Source organism: Protopterus annectens, chromosome 3.part0 (assembly GCF_019279795.1).
Source record: "Protopterus annectens isolate FY-2018-M chromosome 3.part0, PAN1.0, whole genome shotgun sequence".
NCBI lineage: Eukaryota > Metazoa > Chordata > Ceratodontiformes > Protopteridae > Protopterus > Protopterus annectens.
Window position 1 is genome coordinate 898,395,190 of NC_056731.1, and position 22,187 is coordinate 898,417,376.

The window sequence follows — 22,187 nt, forward strand, 5'->3', positions numbered from 1 at the left end:
ACTCACTATCCCCTTGTGGGTTCGGAAAGAAGGCAGGCAAAGTGGATGGCCTGGTTCAAGGATAGGTCATTAACTACTTGGGGAACGAATGACAGGTTAATCCTGAGAATCACCCTGCCCAGATGGAAGACTAAAAATGGTGGTGTAGCCATAAGAGCTTGCAATTCTGCGACCCTTCTCGCTGAGGTCAGTGCTACCAATAAACCAGTTTTCCATGTGCAAAATGTTATGGGAGCTTGGTCTGCTGGCTCAAAGGGGCCAAGAGTGAGTTTTTCTAATACATAGTTAAGGTCCTAGGGAGGAGTGGATGGTTCCCTGGGTGGTCTCAAGTGCAGTTACCCCTCTGAGGAACAGTTTAGCAAGGAGTCTGGATGCAAGGTGAGGCTCCAGAGGAAGGCAGACAGAGATAGCAGACAAATGTGCTTTCACAGATTAGTATGACAGCCCTGTCTGCAAAAGTTCACACAGGTAAGACAGAATGAGAGGAATATCACTTTCCAGCGGGTTAACTGGCTTTTCTTTTGCAACACCAAATGGAAAACCTTTTCCATTGAGAGAGATGGGATTTCCTTGTGTTGGGTTTCCCTGCCTCCTGCATGACGGTGAGCACATCCTCGTTGTATAGGTGCCTGAATGGGATCAGGATCCGAAGAGCCACAGGGTGAAGTGCAAGGATTGCCACTGAGTGTACTAGAGTCCCCTTGCTCTGTGTGAGCAGCTCCACTGAAGGGGGTAACTTGTGGTGATTGCCCTTGGACAGGTGAAGAAGAGGGAACCAGTGCTGTCTTGGCCAGTAAGGGGGGGGGTCACCAGCAAGATTTTGGGTAAGTCCTGCTGACTTTTCAGCAGGACTCTTTGTATCAGTGGGAAGGGGGGAAATGCATACAAGAATTTTCCCTTCCAGGTAATCAGGAAGGCATCTGTTGCTAATGCCTTGGGGTCTGGTGTCCTGGTGCCGTAGCCAGGGAGCTGCCTGTTTATGGAGGAGGCAAACAGGTCCATCTCTGGAATACCCCACTTGTGGACCACAGTTAAGAAAACATCTTTTTGCAGCATCCATTTGTGGTTGTTTGAAGTGGTTCTGCTCAGTTAATCTGCCTGGGAGTTGTGCAGGGATGGGGTGTAGGCTGCCTGGAGGGTGATCCCCTGTGAGGTAGCCACTTCCCACACCTGTAGAGCTAGTCTGCATAGGAGGTAGGATTTAGTCTCTCCCTGCTTGAGATAACACAGGACTGTGTTGTTGTCTGTGAATATCTCTAGAGGGCCCTGCTCTAGGTATGGCTGGAAGGCCTGAAGACCCAAGGAGAATGGGCCCTCATTTCTCTCATGTTTATGTGGTCTTGTCAGTCTGTTTCTCCACAAACCTTGTACCTTCCTTTTCCCCAGAGTTGCTCCTCAGCCCAGGTCTGAGGCATCTGTGTACATGGTTTGGGAGAGACAGGGTGCTTGCAGTGGCAGACCTGGGTTTTGGATTACTTGAGCCACCCACCATCTCAGTTCCTGATGTAAGCAGGGGAGCAACAGGATCCTGAACTCCACTGGGTGGGAGTGTAGGGTCCATACTGACCGGAAGTACCACTGAAGTTTCCTCATGTGCATTCTTGCCAGGGGCAACATGGGAATAGTAGCTACCATGTAGCCTAGAAGGCTCAGAAATTGCCTTGCAGTCAGTTCAGTTGATTGTATAGCAGAAAGGTGATTTTGAGTGGATACCGCCTTTTCTGCTGGAAGGCAGGCCTTCATGAGGTCTGTCCTGCTTCTGCAACTCAGAAAAATAGTGTGTGGGGTTGAGGTGGGACTTTGGGAAATTGATCAAGAACCCTACAGACTGGAGGAGAACCACAAGGTCCCGAGAGTGGCTTTGAAGAGTTTCCTTGTCTTTTGCCTGGACTAGGAAGTAGACTAGGTAAGGGAATATCTGGATTCCCTTTTCCCTGTGGAAGGCGATGACTGGAGCGAGACATTTTGTAAACATCCTGGGTGCAGCAGAAAGCTCCAAGGGCAAGACACAGACCTGAAAGTGAGATGAGCCTGCCAGGAACCTCAGGTATTCCCTGTAAGTAGGCTTTATGTGAAGATAAGCATCCTGTATGTCCAGGGTTATCATGAATCCTTGTAGAAGGCTGAGTGGAAAGAGTAGGTAGAGTAAGCATCCTGAAAGTACGGACCTTTAGGAAGAGGTTGAGGTGAGAGAGAGAGAGAGAGAGAGAGAGAGAGAGGTCTAGAATCGGCCTCCATGGACCTTCTTTTCGGAGTACCAGAAAGATCCTGGAATATAATCCTTCTCTTTGCTTGAGGGGGAACTGGCTCTATGGCACCCTGAAGTAGGATTTGTAGAACATGATGAAGGGATAGTTGACCGGAGGGAGGTTGTGGGATGCCCATCCTTGATGGGGGTGTGATCCAGGACATGAAGTAGCCATCCTGTAGGGTAGACAGGACCCATTTGTCTGTGGTAATGAGTGACCATGCAATGAGGTAGTGAGATGGGTAGAAAGGGGGAGTGGATGGGGGGGCTGAAATTTTGGCAGGCAGTCAGACACTACCTGCCCTATCAGGAAAGGGAAGCCTTTGGTTGGAAGTCTGAAACAGCCTAGACTGAGGAGAAGTCTTCTAGTCCGGGGAGCAGCAGGCCTGGAGGATTTCCTGACAAATTGGGTCTTAGACGGGTAGTTCCTCTGGAACTTGGGAAAAGGCGAGACCAGGATAGGATTTAAGTTCTGTAATTTTTTACCTTTGTTGTAAAAATCTGAATAGGTCAGCCACTTTTGCACCAAAAAGTGCTCAGTGGTCCAAAGGTGCACCCAGGAGTTTGGCCCTGAAGTCATCTGGAAGAGGCTGTAGTCACAGCCATGGAGTACCTTAATACTGACACTGATGCAGCTGACCTGGCTGAGGCTCCAACTGCATCATAGCTACATCTCAGGGAGTGTCTATTCATTTGAGAGACAAGTGAAGACCGGGAGGCCTTGGCTGCAGTCAGTGATGTCTTCTAACTCTTTAGAGTCTTTGTCCAGGAGAGCTAGAGTATTTGGTCACATGTGTTTGGTAATTTGTGGCTTTTTAAAAAAAAAAAAAAAAAAAAAAAAAAAAAGGGGTGGCCAAAATATAAATTTTCTTTCCCAACCTCTCCATGGTCTTGACATCTTTATCAGCTGGGAGGATAGTAGTGGTAGGCAAAAGTTTGGAGGCCCTGTCCGTAGACATAGAAATAGTGGCTGGGTCAGCAGAAGGGCACTTACAGAAATTTCTCCATCTCAGAGACTTTATACAGTCTGTCTGCTCTCGGAGGAGCTGGAAGTTGGGAGTCTGGGCAAGTTGAGGCTGTGGCAAAAGCATTCAGAAAAGCAGGTTGAATAGGAGGAATAGCAGAAGGACTGGGAGTGCCCATTTGAATAAGGTTATAAAACCTTTTCTGGACAGACATATCAGAGGATTGCCACTTAAAGTGGTCTTTTATTTTATTAATTAGTTTCCCCAAATGAGATCCTCTACAGGGGAATCTGGTTCAACAAAGCCCTCCTCAGGAGAACCATATCCCAAGGGGGATGAGATCTGTGAGGAGTAGGAAAGAGTCCTCAGTGGAGTCAGACAATCTCAGGCTGTTCTACCCTCCTTTCTTGGGTTGGAGGTCTGGGACTAAGAAGGGGAGGAGCAGTGGCAGAAGGTTTTGCTGAAGGCCTAAGGGCATTGAACAAACTTGTCTGAAGGCCTGCCAATCTGGCATGCTTTCAGAGAGGAGTGAGGAGTCTAGTTTTTTGTTTTTTCTTTAAAGGCCTAGCCGGAATTTGGCTGGGAATAGGCCTAGTGTCACTTATTAGGAAAGTGGAGGCGGCATCCAGTGAACCCTGACTGAACGCTAGTTGCACCCCTGGTGTCTAAAGAAGGCACCGGTAAATCCTCTGTGGAAGTGTGGTCTGCACAAGATTTTGCAGTTTTCTCAGAGGTACCCGTTATATCTGTAGTGGCAGATGCCGGATCCTCAGTCAATCTAACATCAGCTACAGACTGAGGTACGACAGGCAGAGGTGCAGCAGAACTAGGCTGCAAGGACTTGGCCCTCTTCCTAGGCAGTATGGGCGGGGCATCAGGTGCAGCCTCCATTCCCAACATTAACTCTTTCATGCGGTGATTCTCCAAGTACAGGTTTAGGGCTTGCAAATGGCAGCGTAAGGTCTTGGACAAATGATCCGCAAATGACATAGTTCTCGTGGTAGTGTTCCCTGCCTAGATAAGAGCGACATTGGTCATGCATGTCCTTGTGGGGAATCTGCAGACTGCACTTGCCCTTACTTGATGACATTAACAGACTAATGAAGCATGACTGAAAGAATCCCCAAACAGGGTACTTAACTGAATCTTTTTCGATTCAATGTCTGCGAGAAGCAGGAGCACCTGGAGTATGACTGGCGGCTGAAAAGTTCTGAGAGCTGGTGCGTGCAGACGTCACTTTTAAGGCCTATGTTCCTGCTGCTACGTCAGACATAAGATGCATCCAGAGGGACTGAATCTTTGGAAACCTGGCCAGAAGAACTGGAAAGGAAGAATGGTAAACCCACAAGTAGAACACTGCAACATTGGAATAGGACATCTATAAATACATTGCATTATTAGACAGCAGTGTGTTCTAATTACTTCAAGGTTTCCCTACAGTCATCTGAATACTAGAGAGCATAAGTCAGTGTTATAGTGTGAAAGTTACTTTTCAAACAGGGCTTTTACTTGTAATTCTGCTTTTTTGCCACTGTCCTGCTTCACTCAGCCAGAGCTTGGGCAGCTCCCATTTTTTTCCCCTCTAGAGTGATGCAATGAAAGACAAATGTGTATTAGGAAAGTTGAATACATAAAGTTATTTTAAATGCATGAGTAAATTTCTGTTTATGGAGAGACTTCTAAAGTTGTTACTATCAGGATAAAGGGTATCTACGGCCAGTCATGTTCCCATACTTTCCCCAGTATTTCTAAAGTTTATTTGGAGAACAGAATTTTTCAGGTGCATTCAAATAACCTATCCACAACTATCACTCAACAGAGGGGTACCCTCACCGATCTTTCCCTCCTTTGAACATCATACTCTGGGGATAGCATTTTCCTCATTCAAAATAAATGAGGAATGAATTTGCAAACCCAGCTAGTCCATCTCTGCCACTGGGCCACAGCTAAGGTTACAAAAAACAATTATGGTATCGGCAAATGCCCCCAGTTACCTACACTTAAAATATCAGATCAAAATATCATATCCACTATCCCTGAAATAGAAATATTTTAAGTCCTAACCTTGATCATTCTCTTACCTTCTCTAACCACACAGATAATATTGTGACACGAGAACTTTCCAAATTAAAGGGATGTTATAAAATGTCTTGCCTCCTTTCCCCTATCTCTAGATTAGCCATAGCCGAAAATGTTCTGTCCCAAAGTGGAACATGGTCTTCCTCTCCTGACCTTTCATTCTCCCCACATTAAGAGACTACAGAATGACGTAAACAAAATATGCAGATTTGCCTTTCATGCAGACATCTGCAGTCACCCCTGCCTTCTACAAAAGGTAAATCAGCTTTATGTAAATGAACAACCCCACTAATTACTCAGTTAAATATAAATAAAATGGACACTTCCCTCTCTTGAAAAAACATCTCCACATCAGAGAACCAAACTATTCCCTTAGAAATTTACAACATGACCATATTTCTCTATACCCCCCTTTAAAAACGTAGTTGGTGAAAGCACCTTTTCAATGCTTTGACTAGCCATCTGGAACTAACAGACTTCAGAGGTAAAAAACTTACAGCTTTCAAAACAGCTCTGGCTGATCAACTCCAGTGACACATGTGCATGCTTTATAGCAAAAGGCTAGCAATTCTGCTAACTGCTCCTCAGTGTTAGCCAGTCTCAACATTTTGTGCAACTGATCTATACAGCTGCAACTGTGAGTGGGCAGCTGACTGGAGAAAGCAGGATGGGATGTTATCTGCAGACACAGAGCAGGGTTTAAGTTTGGAGAATAAGGTACAGATGTGTGTTGTGGGGATGGGCTCGAGAGAAGATTTTGGAAGGAGTTGTTGGAGAAAGCTGGATTTGTGGGGTTCTTTGTATTGGAGTTAGATCAACAGAGATTGGCTATTGATTCCACAAAGTGTTGAAGGTGTTGGTTGTTTCTACTGGTGTCTTTTCTGGGGTAGGGTTGGGTGAAGTAGGGTTTCCGGGATGAAGCATTTGATGGATTGTGTGCCAGAATTTTTTTGGGTCTGATTTTAGTGTTGTAGGGGGGGTTATAGTAAGAATTCTTTTTTGTCTTGATTAGTCTTTTGACCAGGTTTCTTTGTAGATTATAAGGATTTTTTGTTTGCAGCCATTTTTTTCCAGGAATTCTCTCTAGACTTCATGAGAGTTCTTGTGTTTTTTGTTAACCAGGGAGATATTTTCATTTTTGTCCTGATTTTACGAGGTGGGGCTAGTGAGTTAACGATATCCAGAAAAGTAGAGATAATAGCAATGACAGGCTCATCTAAAGGAAGCTGAGTGAGGAAGTCACAGTTTACTCTAGATATTATATTGTTAAAAATGTCTGTGTTAAAATTGGAGAGATTATGCATCAACCACTTCCAACACTGGGGGAATAGCCAGAGGCTTGTGCTGAGGTAAATCCAGAAACTCTCCAATCCTTTTCTTAGATTGGGGATAATTCTGACTTTCCCATTTTAAATGCTCCCTGAGAGTATTCAAAGTATCACCAAGAGAGAAATCCTCTGGGGGAGAAGCAGGAGGGATGGACTTCTCTGCATCTGAATCCTCAAAAGGAGAAAAGGCCTGAGAAACATCCTCTTCATCAGCAGAAATGCTAGAAGAATCAGAACCAGAAAAAGACGGACTTAGGAGAAACAGCCCTACTTCTTTTAGGAGGAGGAGGTTGTGAACCCCTAATGAAAGAGTCAAAAGGTCATTAGTGCCATTTTAACCATTTGGGATTGAGGGGAACGAGAAGAAACTGGAGCCTGCTTTTTCACATGCTTATGACTGGAAGATTTACCTGCAAGTCTGAAAGACTCAGGAGGCCTGGCAACCACCAAACCTGCAGTAGAGGTAGTCGGTATGAGCTTGCTGTCTGATTGAAGTACAGAGGCCTCAGACACCGGAGTCAACTTAGCGGCTCCATATCCAACTGAAGAGGCGACAGGCGAAAGGTCAGAAGACAAAATGGAGGCCGGAGGCCTTGGGGACTCAAATGATCTCGGAGGCCTGTGGTTAAAAATCTGCGGACTGCAGGGGCTACAAAGGCACCTCACTGGCTACCACATAACTGACTACCATCTTACCATCAGAGTACTTGACCCTCTGAAGCCTGTCCCCAGTCCTTATCCTTAACGTTTCTTGGGGATATCAGAAGCCTGAAGAACAGCAGACGCCATACAGACAAACTTAGGCCAAACTCCAAAATGTTTAGCTAAAAGCTTAGCCAGACTATGAATAGTATGCAGATTAAAGGAGGCACAGATCACAATTAGGAACATCGTGGTCAAGGCCTAAACAAATAATGCAATAGGAATGAAAATCTCTATGGGGTATCTGCTTTCCACAGTAAAGACAATTAACCTTTTCTGACATTTGTTAAGGCAAGAAAAGAGGATCCCCAATGGGGAACTTAGTTGTAGTTGACTTCAACTTTGTCTGAAACCAAAAAAGGTAAACTGCCGAGCGTCACTCGTGCAAGAAATGCTTCTGCTTCGGGCTCCGCAGCAAGGAAGACTGAGGAAGTGACGTTGGCTGCCTCCTTTTGTATTGGACGTCCTGACGTCATTTACAACAGATGTCATATTTACTTACTTTGGTATTCTGGCTGATTGAGGGCTACCGGGAGCTGGATAACCCATTAGGAGTGCAACAGTGAAACACGAACATCACAGCCAACTATTCAGCTGTTGGAACTAAAACCACCCATGCAATCAGTCTAAGGATGAAGATAACACAGTGACCCCATTAAAATAAATTAAGCAGAGTCTGACATGAAACTAGCAGTCTCACAGTGTTCAAAATCAGAAGCCAATACTGCCCTGAGCAAAAGGCTGCCATGACAATGTCACAGTTGAAGTTTGTCCTGAACAACTTTGGAACAAACAACGTAAAAAAATCTTATGGTTAAAAGGACAGATCCCAACTCGCCTGCTGCTGAAACTTCCAAGTACAATTAGAAAAGCCCAAAGCACTTTTGCAACATGCATGGATACAAAGTTGCATACTGCCTAACTTCAGTTTGGGACAGTGACTATGCCCTACCTTGTGACTAAGAAACCATTTCTAGAGCCAACAAATTTCTTCTGCGATTGTCTTAAGCATTTTAACCCCCCCCCTCCCCCAAGATATGTATTGCCAACTAAACAGCTCTCCATTTTTCCTTACCATGCAATGGATTAGAAATGTATCCCCCTCAGCTGTTTGTGTGTTCAACTGCATTCATGTCTGTTGACCCTTACAGGATGAGAATTATTGTTCACCACTATAAGAAATGTGTAGTTTTGTCCATTGATGTGATCACTTCTGTCCTGAATCACTAATACTACAGTAAATGTACCATAACCCTCTACTCTGGGACCATAAAGGACTTCTATAACAGAATCAATAGCAACCATCACCCAGAAATGTTTTTTAAACATTAGCCATTAGCTACTTTGATGGCCACATTCAGAAATACATTAAGTACACTCACCAAAACAATGTGCCAACAGTACAGGGATCACTAATGCACTACAATCTTTAAACCATTGGAAGAGACCATGGGCAGATGTCCACCTGGCAAACCTTACCTTACCTAGTACTTTATGTCACATGTACTGCTAAAAGTTGAAACAGCTTGCTCACACCATCTTTAGTTATTTTACACTGACAAAACAATGTTAATCTATTGTATACAACCATGTTTAGGGAAAACATTGTCTCTACTCCTCAATCTAAAAGCCCTTGAGGGTCTGCAACATAATTTAGCGAACCAAAGTTCTCCACCCAAAGCAGGTTAATATTTGTTCCAGATGTTTTTCTTTTCCAATACTAAAAGGACAATAAATAGAAAGGGGTTATAAAAAGATGCATTCCTTACATCCCTCAGTTCTTACATTACTCTTACATCCATCCTTTTGCATTTTTGGTACAAGGTCAGTTTGTTCCATAGATCTACAGAGTACTTTTGCTACTGTCCTTAATTCTCAAAGAAAACGAGAGTACCTACATTACTGTAGTTCTCCGCACACCAAGTTTACTGTTAAGGCAAGTACAATCAGTGTGTTCAAGGTAGTGAATGCTGAAACTGTAGAAGCCTTCTCCATCGGAGGAAAGCAACATTAATATGTCACATAGGACAAGTGCTGCAAACCTACTCTGCTCCTGGAGTACTTATCCAGCTTGTGAGGCTTGGAACAGGTGTGCACAACTACCCAGGTAGCTGCTAAAAGAAAACTATAAATGTGGGCATTCTTGAAAAAGGCTGCTGTGATGGACATAGCCTAGAAGAATGGAGTTAGTTCCTACAAGTGTTTTATCAATGTGAACATGCAGAATGGGATACAACCTGCCTGCCACTTAGATGAGCAAAAGTTTGTTGACTGACCTGTCCTGTTCTCTTCACTTGGCAAGTCTGATACAAAAACCTGGAGGGACTTAGTCTCCATAATTCTGGATAAATGGTACCCATGCTGTCTGTGGGCAGTCACCAAGTGTAATAGCCTTCCCCTTGTTCGAAGGATTACTGTCCCTACATGCATATAAAAATGTATGTGTACGTAATAAACATTCATTAACCAGGCAAGCCCACTGAACATGCACACTTTTCAGGGGCAACTTGGAAGCAATGTCTGGTTAAGTAACTTGTTCAAGGTCCTGCAATATGAGGGCTGACTGGAATCAAAACCTGTAGCACACAGACTATAGCTCAGCCTTAACCTTCCGCACCAACCACAAACGTGTATAAAAATATACTTGCATCTTGGCATAGTCCCAGCTGTGACATCACCTTATACGTTAAAAGGAGGCATTTGTCTTAAAGATAACTTTAAAATCAAAGGACCATAAACACAGTTCCTTAGACACAAGGACCTGGAATTCAGAATTCCTTCTAGCAGAGGTATCTGTAACCTGAAAAGTCTTCCATGACAAACCTGATGACTGAAGGAAGCATTAATTTCCAAACACTAAAGTCATGTCCTGTGGGTCTGGTAAAACAGATTTTGGAAAGTTTGTAGTGCACTACTCAGAGTTTATTCATAAACAATTATTGGAGAACATTCCCTGCTGCAGTAATGAATCCTGGTAATTCCGGATACAGAATGATTAGTGGCGAGGCCAACTTAAAGAGCTTTTCACTTCCCCCCTCTTGCCAAAGTAAAACCACCCCCCCTCCCAAACTTCAGGACATTTGCGGTAAACGATAAGCATTAGCCCAAGCCATCTCTGGTTCTTTCTTGCCGCTGTCAGTCTGAAATACAGTGGTCTGATGCAAGAGCACTGGCTGCCCTGGTGAACAAGATTCCCAGGGGAAGCGATCTAACAAGACGCACCCCCCCCCAAAAAAAAATTTATTTTTTCCAGGTTTTAAGTCAGCCTCAAGAAGGAAAGGTGCCTTTGTCAAGGGAAGACAGGAGATGCAACAAGTATAACACCTCCATCCAAGACCACCTCCATCTAAGACTACCCAAGATTTGTGACATAAGGGATGCCATGGAAGAGATGTGGTACTGCCAGAATAACTAACTGTAGATGTTCAAATATATTTAAACTCCTAACAACTGTACTAGGTTCATTTTATTACTCCTTGTTACAGTAATGGCTCTTTGAAACAACTTAAGATCCACTAATTGGCTGACTTCCACTAATTGGCTGACTCCTGGGAGGACATGGTCACAAGTGTCCTGGCACAACAGCCTTAATAAAATCTGCCCTGGCTACAATATCTACATGAACATCTAGAAAAGGTGTGGGCAGATCTACACGAACATCTGGAAAAGGTGTGGGCAGATGACCAAGTAGCTGCTTACAGAATGGTTTGTGTGCTGACTTTGTCCGAAGGAAAGCAATAACGACAGCAGTGGTACTCATGGAATAAGTCTTAAAACACTCTGCCATAGAGGGACTACCAGAATTAGTCTGACTTGCTCCATACGTGCCTGAGGACACCACTTGGGACTAGATGGAAAGGAAAGAAAGCAAAAAGGAGGCCCATAATCCACAGAATGGAAAAAGCAGAAACAGCCTATACCATTCCACAGGAGGTGCTAACACCAAAGCTTGGCTTTATAACATTGAAAGGCAAAATGTTCCAGCACTGCATCCCCTCCAATCTCTGTGCAGGACTCCCTAGTGTCTCCAAATGTTGAGCAATTTGTCTTCCAGACAGCTGCAAGTCTGATGGATTGCAAGAAGCCACGACAGCTAGTCAGCACTTCAAAACTGGTCAGACTTAAGTGGTGCAAGCAATTATGAATCCAGCTTTAAGAATGCAGTTTCAAAGCCCCCCCCCCCCCCCCAAAAAAAAAGGAAATTAGTCTGGGTTCTTCAAAGTTTAAGAAAGCTGAACACCAACTGTGTGTTTAAGACCTCTCTTGAATCTCATTTAAATTGCTTATTCAGTTTATGAATGGCTCTAAAAGGCAGGTCTCCTGGAGGGGTTCCCATAAATGCAGTACCATCACCTGTGTTATAATTTGCTACACAGGAGTTTTGAGAAGACTGAGCTAAACCCTCGTTGTCCAGTTAGGAAGGTTTAGAACCTCAGGGGAAGGAACTTTCTTTTCTCTGCTGGGGAAGTCACTCCTGAGGTAGAAAGTTGGAGAGTCTGATTTACTCCACATGGATAAATCAGACACACCCTGTAGAGAAATTACACAAATGACAGCACAGTGTTGGCACAAAGGAATCTAGACAAAAAGTTAACAGAAGGAAAATCCTACTCTTCAACTGGAAAGACTGCTCTTGGACAATGACGCGCCCAATTATTTCTGCACCACTAATGAAGTTGAATAAGCCAAATCAAACAAAACTACAAATCATTATAATATGGGGAAAAGGTCCTGTTGTCTCGTTGGAAGGAGCCACTTTACATTTCCAGGCTTTCCAACCTTCCATTTTTTTTTTCGATTTCAAATAGCCATGTAACATTCCTCCAATATTTTGCAGCCAAATACAACAAAAAATGGGTGAACACTGGTGGAGTGGCTTCTGACCCCAAATCAGCAGAAGTGAGGCCTACAACTTTAGACTGTGATTGGGCTATTTCACCCCACACATACTGTCAAGCATTCAAACTCAGGCCTGCATCCTGTGAAGGAGCAGTCAGAAATAAATGGCAGATGTCAGTGTCTGAAAGTCAGTGTCCAGCTTAGATGTCACAATTGCAGACTGAAGTCTGGCAAACAGCAGATAACAGTGCCCCTACCTCCCACCCCAGAAAGGCAGAGATAGTTGGGGATACAGTTAAAAAGACAGCAGGGCTGGGAATGAAGAAAGCAACTCATTAGGCTTTGCACACGTCAACTGACAAGGTTGGTATGACATTGTACAGTCTACTCACAATTACTCTAGCTGCCAACTTTTTCCAGCTTTCCATTTGCAGTAACTATCCTTTTAGGTGATGCCTTGTTTAAGGACCATTCAGATGTTCTGCAAAGAGACCTTGGGTTTTCAGTCCAATAGAGTAAATGCAGTGGAGCTCCTTAAAAGCAGTACTATAAATGGTAGTCACTATATGAAATGGTCTTCTGTAGGTACAATTTGTTACCTTTTCTTTGGGGACAAACGCCTCAATTTCCTGCAATGTGCAGGTCAAAAACGTATGCCAGAAAGGAACCAATAGGCATTCAACTTTGTTTTTAAATTTAAGTAAACAGTTCAAATGGACCCGTATTTTAGCCATACATCTACCAAACATTCAGGGAAAGGGAGGAGCTCACCCAAACCATGGACAGGACACCACAGTTCAAAGTCAGTATGGAAGGGTGGATGTCCACTTGTGGTTATTTTGCACGGAAAAAAAAAAATTCTACCTGCAACATTGACCCAGATGAAGAATCAACCCTGCCTATTCCAATCACCAGTTAAAGCAACATGTTCTTGTTTCCATCCATTCTGGTAATGTTCCTAATCACAATTTTGGAATTTTGTTACAGGTGCAGAGAAATTTCTGTACTTTGTACACAACAATGAACATGAAATAAACTCTACTTTTCAATACAGGAGACATTTCAAGGGTCAAATGTTATGTAAATACATGTAGCATATGGGAAATGTGCACAACCCCTTTTTTCTATAAAAGTTACATTGCATGGACACTAAATGTATCTGTGTGTGTGTGTGTGTGTGTGTGTGTGTGTGTGTGTGTGTGTGTGTGTGTGTGTGTGTGTGTGTGTGTGTGTGTATATATATATATATATATATATATATATATATATATATATATATATATATATATATATATATATTTTTTTTTTTTTTTTACATAAACACCTGGTACATCTGTAGCTTTTATCTACACTCTTGGTACATCAAATATTTGTCTACATACTGGCATTTCAGACATACAAAAATTTCCCCAAACTCATCATATTGCATTTATTGCTAAACACTGAAGTTACACTGCACATTCGACACAGACATGCACACACCCAAAATACCACAACTTACCCACCCCTAATGTAAGCACACTTTTACAGTAAATAAAAATAAGAAATGACTCTGCATTTCCCATTCACTATGGTAGGAAAAGTACAGTTGTGTACACTTAAGATAAATGGAGATGTTAGAGTGTATTCACTGTTGCAAGGATTACATTTAGGGTTATCTGCCTGCAGGTATCCCTCAGCCGGCCTGAATATCAAAGTCTTTGCTCTTGCGTCGGATGCTGTCTCTTCTTCCATGATGTCAGGTTATCAGGGGTAAAAAACATGCAACAGACACCATTACATCAGTTTGTCTTGCCCCAGCTGTCAGGTGCTCCCATAATGGAAAGCAATTAGATGTTAGATTACACCTCCAACAAAAAGCAAATTCACCAGAAATCTGAAAAAACACTAAAGAAAGGTATAGCCAAGAGAAGTCAGGGGGCTGGAGGGAGGGTAACCAGGACTGCAACAGTGAATACACTCGAACATCTACATTTATAGTAAGTGTACACAACTGTACTATGTTCGTGTTTCACTGTTGCAGTCATTACATTTGGGTTGATTCCCAAAGCTAAGGAAGGGAGGAGGCATTTAGAGAGCATTAGGACTAGCAATTAAGCCCTGCAAAACTACAGTAGCAAAACCAGTTCTGGATTTAGAAAAAAAAAAAAGGCATATGGTAATGCTTGGTGAAGGTATGTACAGATGTCCCTGGTAGGAACACCTCTGAGAAAGGCTGTAGATGCAGCCCTGGTGGAATGTGATCTTATCCCTCTGTGGGGTAGGTTTTCCATGATGCTTACAGCAGAAATGAATGCAATGGCCTATCCACTTAGAAATGGTTTGCTTTGAAATGGCCTTCCCCTCTGCCCCTGCAGCAAAGCCAACTAGCAGCTGTTCAGATTTTCTGAAAGGCTTAGTCCTGTCCAAATAAAATCTAAGTGGTCTGTGTACGTCCAAAGAGTGCAGTATTCGTTCTCCTTTGTTTTGTGGATTTGGGAAAAAAGTAGGCAAATGAATGGACTGATTAAGGGCCACACTAAACACCACCTTGGGCATAAAGAAAGGATTGGTCCTGAGGGACACCCTGTCTGCATGGAAGATGAAGGGCTCTACTGCCATAAGTGCCTGTAATTCAGACACTCTTCTAGCTGAAGTGATGGCTAGAAGGAAGACTGTTTTCCAAGAAAGGAATTTCAACTCTGCAATTGCAGCTGGCTCAAAAGGCAGTAGAGTGAGCTTTTCCAAAACAAAGTTAAAGGTCCCAGGCCAGAGTAGGGACTCTCCTAGGTGGTCTTAAATTTTTAGCCCCTCTGAGGAATTGCTTTAGCAGGGGGTGAGAGAAGAGGGGTGGGTTCAGTATTGTAATATGCTGAGATGGCAGAGGCATGAATTTTAATGGACGAGAAGGGGAGGCCCTTGTGGAGCATCTCAAGTACTGAAGAATATGAGGTAAGCTGGGCAAAGTTGTGCCCATCCCCAGAGTCTGGCTCCAGGAACAGCATCTTTTCCACTTTTCAGCATAGGATTTTCTAGTACTAGGCCTCCTTGCCTCCAGAAGGACATCTAGCACCTGCTTACAGAGGTATGCTATAGGAGAGTTCAAGGAATTAGCCAGGCTGCAAGGTTCATGGTTTGAAGCAGAGGGTGCAGAATCTGGCCCTCCACTGGGACAGCAGGAAAAGTGTCTGAGACAGGTGCCATGGTTCCAGAAGTGCAGTGACATACTGAGCAAGAGGGGCTACCAGTGCTGGCGTGGCCAGTCTGGTGCAATCAGTATTGTCCTCGATTTGCCCTTTTTGATCTTTAGTACAACTTTCAAGAGGAGAGGCATAAACTGAGAGGCTTTCTTTCAAGAGGAGAGGCATAAACTGAGAGGCTTTCCCAGGTGAAGGACAGGGCATCCACTTTCCAAGCTTGACTGTGGGAAGTCCTTGTGCAGAATTTGTCCAATTGGTAGCTCTGAGGGGAGGCAAACAGGTCTATTTCTGGATTCCCCCATTTGTGTCTCAAAAGGCTGAATATCTTTGGTTCCAGTTTCCACTCATGTGGGTCCATGAGATTTCTGTTTAGGTTGTCTGCCAGTGAATTTAGCTTGCCTGGCAGGAATTGAGCTTCTAGGTGTACTTGGTAACTCAAGGCTGTGTTCCACAGAGCCATAGCTAGTCTGCAGAGAGGGTACGAGTGGGGTCACCCCTGCTTATGGGGTCTATATTATATCATCGAACGCTTAAAGCGAACGCTGACTGATTGACCTAATTTAAGCGAAAGCTTGCAATCTCGAACTGTCAGATCAGCGATTTTTTCCCAAGGAAATAAAATCGCTGATCCAAAATACATATACACAACACATGCACACCAAACAAACAGAAATCCACACACATACACCTAAAATCTGATACCTAACCCTACACTAAACTATGCACACACCACTAACTACCCACTTACCTTAACCCAAACCCTAAGGTCCGTCACTATCGCACACTCACCTCACTCGCTCCCCAACTCGCTTAAATCCACCCTAACCCTTATGTCCACTCAAATCGCACACACACACCTAACCCGATCCCTAACCCTAACACTCACATCCACACAATCGCACACTTACCTGAATCCGACCGGTAAATTTCCACCATAACACTGAAAATACCAAAGCAACAGAAACGGATAACCAAATTCTTTCCCTAGGAAAAAAATTCGAGTTTCTGCTGCTTCGATATTTTGAAGTTTCGCGAAAATAAGTTCGATCGATCAGCGTTCGCTTTTTAAGCGTTCGAGGATATAATACAGACCCTGCTTATGTACCAACACAGTGGTGCCTGTCTTTACCAATAATTGTCCTGGAAGAATGTGGTCCTTGAAGGCAGTCAGGGGATTCTGTACAGCTAATATTTCTTTTTGATTGATATGCAGTTGCATTTGACTCTGGTACCATTTGCCCTGAATGCACTGCCCTGCCAAGTGAGCCCCCCATGCATAATCTGACGAGTCTGTTAGGGCTTGGGCGCAAGGGGTACAGTGAATGGGAGCCCCTTGTTGTGGTAGCAGGCCTCTACCCACCAAAGGAACCCTGTCTTTATACAAGGAATGATGGGAATCATTGATTCCAGGTCCCGAGAATGTTGACACCACAGGCTTTTTGGATACCACTGTAGTTTCCTCATATGCAGTCTTGCATATGGAATTAGTAGAATGCAAGAGGTCATGAACTCCAGGGCTTGCAGGATTTTCCTTGCAGATAGCTGGGTCTTTGCGGCCAGTAGTTTGAAGTAGGCTGTCAAACTTGTTTCTCTGGCGTGAAGTAAGCCATCTGGGAAGTTGTACTCAAGCTTGCTCCCAGGAATACAATTTGTTGGCAGGGTACTAAATGAGATTTATTTTAGTTTATGGTGTACCCCAGTGAGGTTAAAAGTTTCTTTACAAATGCCACATGTTTTAGTAGCAAGTCCTGGCTGTCTGCCTGAATTAGACAATTGTCCAGGTATGGGTATATTTAAATATTTCTTTGCCTGCAAAATGCAATGACTGGAGCTAGACACTTTGTGAATTCCCTGGGCGCAGTAGATAAGCCAAAGGGAAGTGCAGAGAACTGATGGTGCATGGAGCCTGCTCTGAAGCATAGGTATTTCCTGCAAGATTCCCTTACTGGAATGTGCAGGTAAGCTTCCTTCAAGTCTAAGGTTGCCAACCAGACATCTTTGCCTAGCATAGTAAGCAGCTGAAGTTTTAGCATTTTGAATTTTGGGATTACCAAAAAGGTGTTTACAATAGAGAGGACCAGGACAGTATGCCAGTTGTGGTCTTTTCTGGGTATCAGGAAAAGTCTTGAGTAAAACCCTTGCCCCCTTTCTTCTGCTGGGACAGGTTGAATAGCCCTGATACTTAGACAGAACCTGCTGCTGAGCCTCTGCTCACTGATTTGGGGGTAGGTCTGGCCAACTGTTTGGGGTTGGTAAGGTGTGGAAGTGGAATCTGTATCCTTGGAAAACTATATTTAAAACCCACTTGTCCTGGGTAATGAGTTCCCAGTTTTTTGCATGCAGTGCAATTTTTCTCCTTAAGGGAGCAGGCAGTTGAGCAGGGCTTGGAAGGTTTAAGGTTAAGTCATTGTGACCCTTTTCCATAGGGGGGTGTCTTACTACTTCCAGCTTTGGAAGTGGGAGCCCCCCACTGCTTAGATATGCGAGTACCTTGAAACTGTAGCCTAGGTGGTCTGCTGTTCCTGGGTTTGGACTGAAGGCATGCAAGAGACAGGAAAGGACCAATTCTTAGAAGGCCAATGCCTGCTAAATCTAGGAGGCTGTACTTGCAGGAAATCTTTAACAGTTTGCATAGATTTAGCTTTTTCCTCCATCTTTTTAAGAACTTCTGCTTCGTTGCCAAACAGGCGGTCTTGGTTTAAGGGAGCATCTAATAATTTAGCTTTAACATGATCTGGCAAAATATTCTCCTTAAGCCAAGCATGCCTTCTAAGTACAGACCCAGTGACACCAGCCCTGCAAGATGCTTCTGAAGAATCAAAACCACATTGCAAAGTATATTTACCAACTTGTTCAGCAGAATGCATCAAATCCTATAACTCTATTTTCAGCACAGTCTGGAATCAACATCATTTTCAGTTTAAGTAGTCCCATAATATGCTGCTGATACTTTAACATATGAAACTGGAAGTTTAAGGCCCTACCGGCCAAAGTAGCAGAAGTGCATACCTTCTTACCCCATCTGTCCAAGGCCTTAGAATCTCTATCAGAGGGGGTAGAGTTTTTGGCAGTAGTAGCCTTAATGCCTTTAGGTTCTTGGGAAATGGTGTCTGGGTCCGCAGTAAGATTCTTGAAGAGGAATTTAAGAGTCAGGTACTCTAATACCAGTCAGACTTCCTGGGAGCTAGAGGTAAAGTGTCTGGGGCCAGGCTAGATTCCAAGAAGGCATCATCTGCAATGTCCAGGACAGGAGGGATAGCTAAAGGCCTGTGTTGGAGGAGTAAGAATTCCCCAAGCCTCTTTCTGGAGTCAGAGTAATCCTGGTTTTCCCAACGGAAATGCTCCCCAAGAGAGTGTGCAAGGTTTCATCAAAAGGAAAAACCTTCTGGAGGTGAAGCAGAGGGAATGAATCCTCTGGGTCAGAATCCTCACAGGTAGATAAAGGCAAATCCTGGTAATCAGAAGAAATAGAAATATCAGAATCCTTATCAGAAGGAAAATCAGTTCTGGGTCTCAGGGAGAAGGCTGGCTTCCTCTAAAGTAATAAGGTCTTCAACCATTCTTAACATTTGTTTTTTAGGCATATGGACCTGACCATGCAGTTTGGAAGGTTTCCTAGGCTTGGGTTAAGTTTTAGGCCTTGAAGAAGATGGCGTCAGTTTGAAATGTAAGTCAGTAGGCCTGAATACACCCTCAGAAGCCGGTGCCTGCACAGCGGTGCTGGACCCATCCAAGCTAGAGACATCCGCAGGTTCCAAAGTCGAAGAAGCATCTCGAGGCATACTGGACTCTGAATGGGTCTCAGTAGAAGCCTACGAATCTGAAGTAGTGGGTATCAGGGGCTGTGAAAGCACCAGAGTATCAGCGAACTGGCGACTAGCTTAACAGAAGTGTCGTCGGCAGCTTTGGACCTATGCAGTCCTGTCTCTGTCTTTATCTTTACGTTTTTTTGGAATGTCAGTAGTCGGGTGACTTACCGAAGCCATTTCTGGATAGTTAAACAGAGTACCGAAATAATTTGCTGCAAAAAGAAACAGACGATGAATAGTCCAGGGGTTAAATAAGGCATAAAACCGACAGCAAGGAACGTCATGGTCTGGGCCTAAGCAAGGAATGCAGTACAAATGAAAATCTTTGAGGTATTTGCTTTCCACAGGTAATACAATTGTTAACTTTTACTGACATCGGTTAAGAGCAAGAAAAAAAAGAATCCCCAACGGGGTACTTAGCTTTCTTCAGTTCTGAAACTCAAAAATGAAAATTTCAGGAGTCTGCCTACAGTCACTTGTGAACTGTTTCTGCTTCAGGCACCGTGCAGCAAGTAAGACTGATGTAATGGCGTTGGCTGCATGTTTTATACCCAATGACGCGATTTCAATGAAGAGGAGACAGCATTCGACGCAGGACCCAAGACTTTGATATTCATGCTTGCTGAGGGCTACCTGCGGGCAGATAACCCCAAATGTAACGACTGCAACAGTGAAACACAAAGAACCTCAGCTTTGCACACTGCGCTCGCACACACAAAACTGCCCAACTAATTTAACCCTAAAAAATGAGAGCAGTTGAATCACAGGTAATCACAGCTTGCGAAATGCAAAAAATATCCTGGCAAACCGGATTCATTTCTATCTAAAATAAAATAAGCTAGAGTAAAAAAAATTCTAAATTTTGTATCATTTTCCTTAAATTCTTTTAAGAATCAAAAAAAGACAAGAAAGCAACCTCTAAGCTAGATTAGAATGGCAAATACAAGGCAGCTCATTAAAAAGAACTTGTACAAACTACCCAAAGAAATATTCAGCAGTAACATAGCTCACTAAAGTATTGTAATTTAGGATTAGAGAACTTGCCATATGTCAGTAAACTCACTTCCCAAAGCCCACAGTGCAAAATACTATGTGCTCAGTGGAGATAGACATTCTATTTATTCAGGTGGGGCAAGAGGGCTCAGAGTGAACTTCAAATTTGGAACTTTCAAGGATATGTTTAGCCTCAAATTCAGAAAGTTTCTCCATTACCTCTTTTTTCCCCGGACAAGAGAATATCCTGGAAGAAAACCCTTTGCCATTCTGACTGACAGGAACTGGTTTTGTAACTCCTTGCAGTACCATTTCTGTTAAAGGGAGAAAGCTACATGCGCTTGGTCTTCTGGTATGGATGAGAGTTTTTTTTTTTTTTTTTTTTTTTTTTTTTATATAAATAGTTTGGTTGAGAAATGTAGTTTGTACCATCTGAAGTCAACCTGCAATACCCATCAAGTCAAACTTATGCTTGAACAATTTCAGTTTGAAGCCAACTGGCCACCTAGATTGGTACCGTCATACCTGCTCTCCCCAGACCACCTCTCTTGCCATTTTCCTTTTCTGTGCAGCCCTTCATTAGAGGCCTTGCTTGTTTTCCTTCCTTTAGTAGTAAAGCCCCTTGTACATTACTGTGGCAATAGTAACCCTCAAAATGCATCCAAAATGGTTAAGCAAATTCACACACCACAAAGAGCAAGGAATGCTGAAATGTCAGCAGTGATGTCACCTGCAGGTACTTTTAGCATATCATTTTCTTTCCATTGACAATTAGACATGCAATAATTAAAACTGCTAGTGTAAAAAGGATGCAAACACAAACAGTGGTAAAAAGACAGAAATTTTACTTACTGCATCGGACTGTGCCCGTATGTCATCAAAAAGCTGCTGGTATTTCATTGCTGGTGTCTTTCCCTTTGACTGGATTAATTTCTTCAAAGCTTGAGCCAGTTCTTCCTTGCGTTTCCGAGCTGTAGCACTCATTCCTGACAAACATCACATTATGCATTACTTTCACAGTGCACATAAACATTTTTAATCTCTCCCCTTACATTTTAATCTCTCCCCTTACAGTTTAACAAGTACACATTACATCAAAATAACACTCTGTACACTTTGCCATACTCATTTTTTCAACAATCAAAAGCAATTACTTTATGGAGAATACTTCCCCTGAGTAAGTTATAAAAGGCCGTCATGCTAGGGGATGGGTATAATAGTTAAGGTGTTCACTCAGTCAAAGGTGCACGGTTTGATTTTCACCTTTGAAATGTCTCAAGGAGCAGCCAGACTAGTACTTTATAATAAACCTATGATCCTACTTGCAGTGCAAATAAGGTAAAATTTTTACTGTCGTGCAACCGAAGATGCAACACAATGCTGCCTTAACACAGCCACAGAGTCCTAGTTAAGAACTGTATCTACCATTACAAATGCATGTCAGAAGTTCAGCTGCTTTTTGAATGCATCAATAAATCTGTGCATATGATTTATAATCTATACCACACCACCTTTAAGGCACCACTAAACAGAAGAGAAAAAATATTAAAAAGTCTGATGCATTTGTATGCATCACATTAAAGAAAAGTTGTGCAAGAACTTACCATAACCATATGTCCTGCTCTTCCATCTTGCAGTACTCTGCATATGGGTTTACCCTTTTAGTCTTGAGTACATACGGCCAGTATCCAAAAGCTTTCAGTCCCTCCTAGGTGCATGAGACGTCAGGTCTAGGCAAGAGTATGTGGGCCATAAGTGACATCGGCATGCACCAGCCGTAAGAACTGAAGGCCCCAGTCGGAGCAAGCCTTAAATAGACAATGCCAGTTCATTTCCATCCAGAGGGGGAACATAGCTTCTAAGAGGGGAAGGAGGGAGGGTAGGAATACTGCAACATGTAAGAGGACATCTACGGTTACGGCAAGTTCTTACACAACTTTTCTAGGTCCTTCTATTCCTATGTTGCAGTACTATGCATATGGGCAGAGTGCCAAAGCTCATAGAGAAAGGATGGTTGGTATGGAAGTAGATTCCAGGAACCCATG

At 43.3% G+C, this 22,187-nt stretch overlaps 1 protein-coding gene across 2 annotated transcripts in view; it reads right to left on the reverse strand.

Annotated features, from left to right (window-relative positions):
- Window positions 1–22,187, reverse strand: part of MCM4 (minichromosome maintenance complex component 4) — a 314,512-nt gene that overhangs the window by 47,247 nt on the left and 245,078 nt on the right. For both annotated transcript variants that reach the window (XM_044065228.1, XM_044065227.1), the window contains exon 16: window positions 20,995–21,128. In XM_044065228.1, coding sequence (XP_043921163.1) covers window positions 20,995–21,128 — 134 coding nt within the window. The remainder of the gene's footprint in view (window positions 1–20,994; window positions 21,129–22,187) is intronic.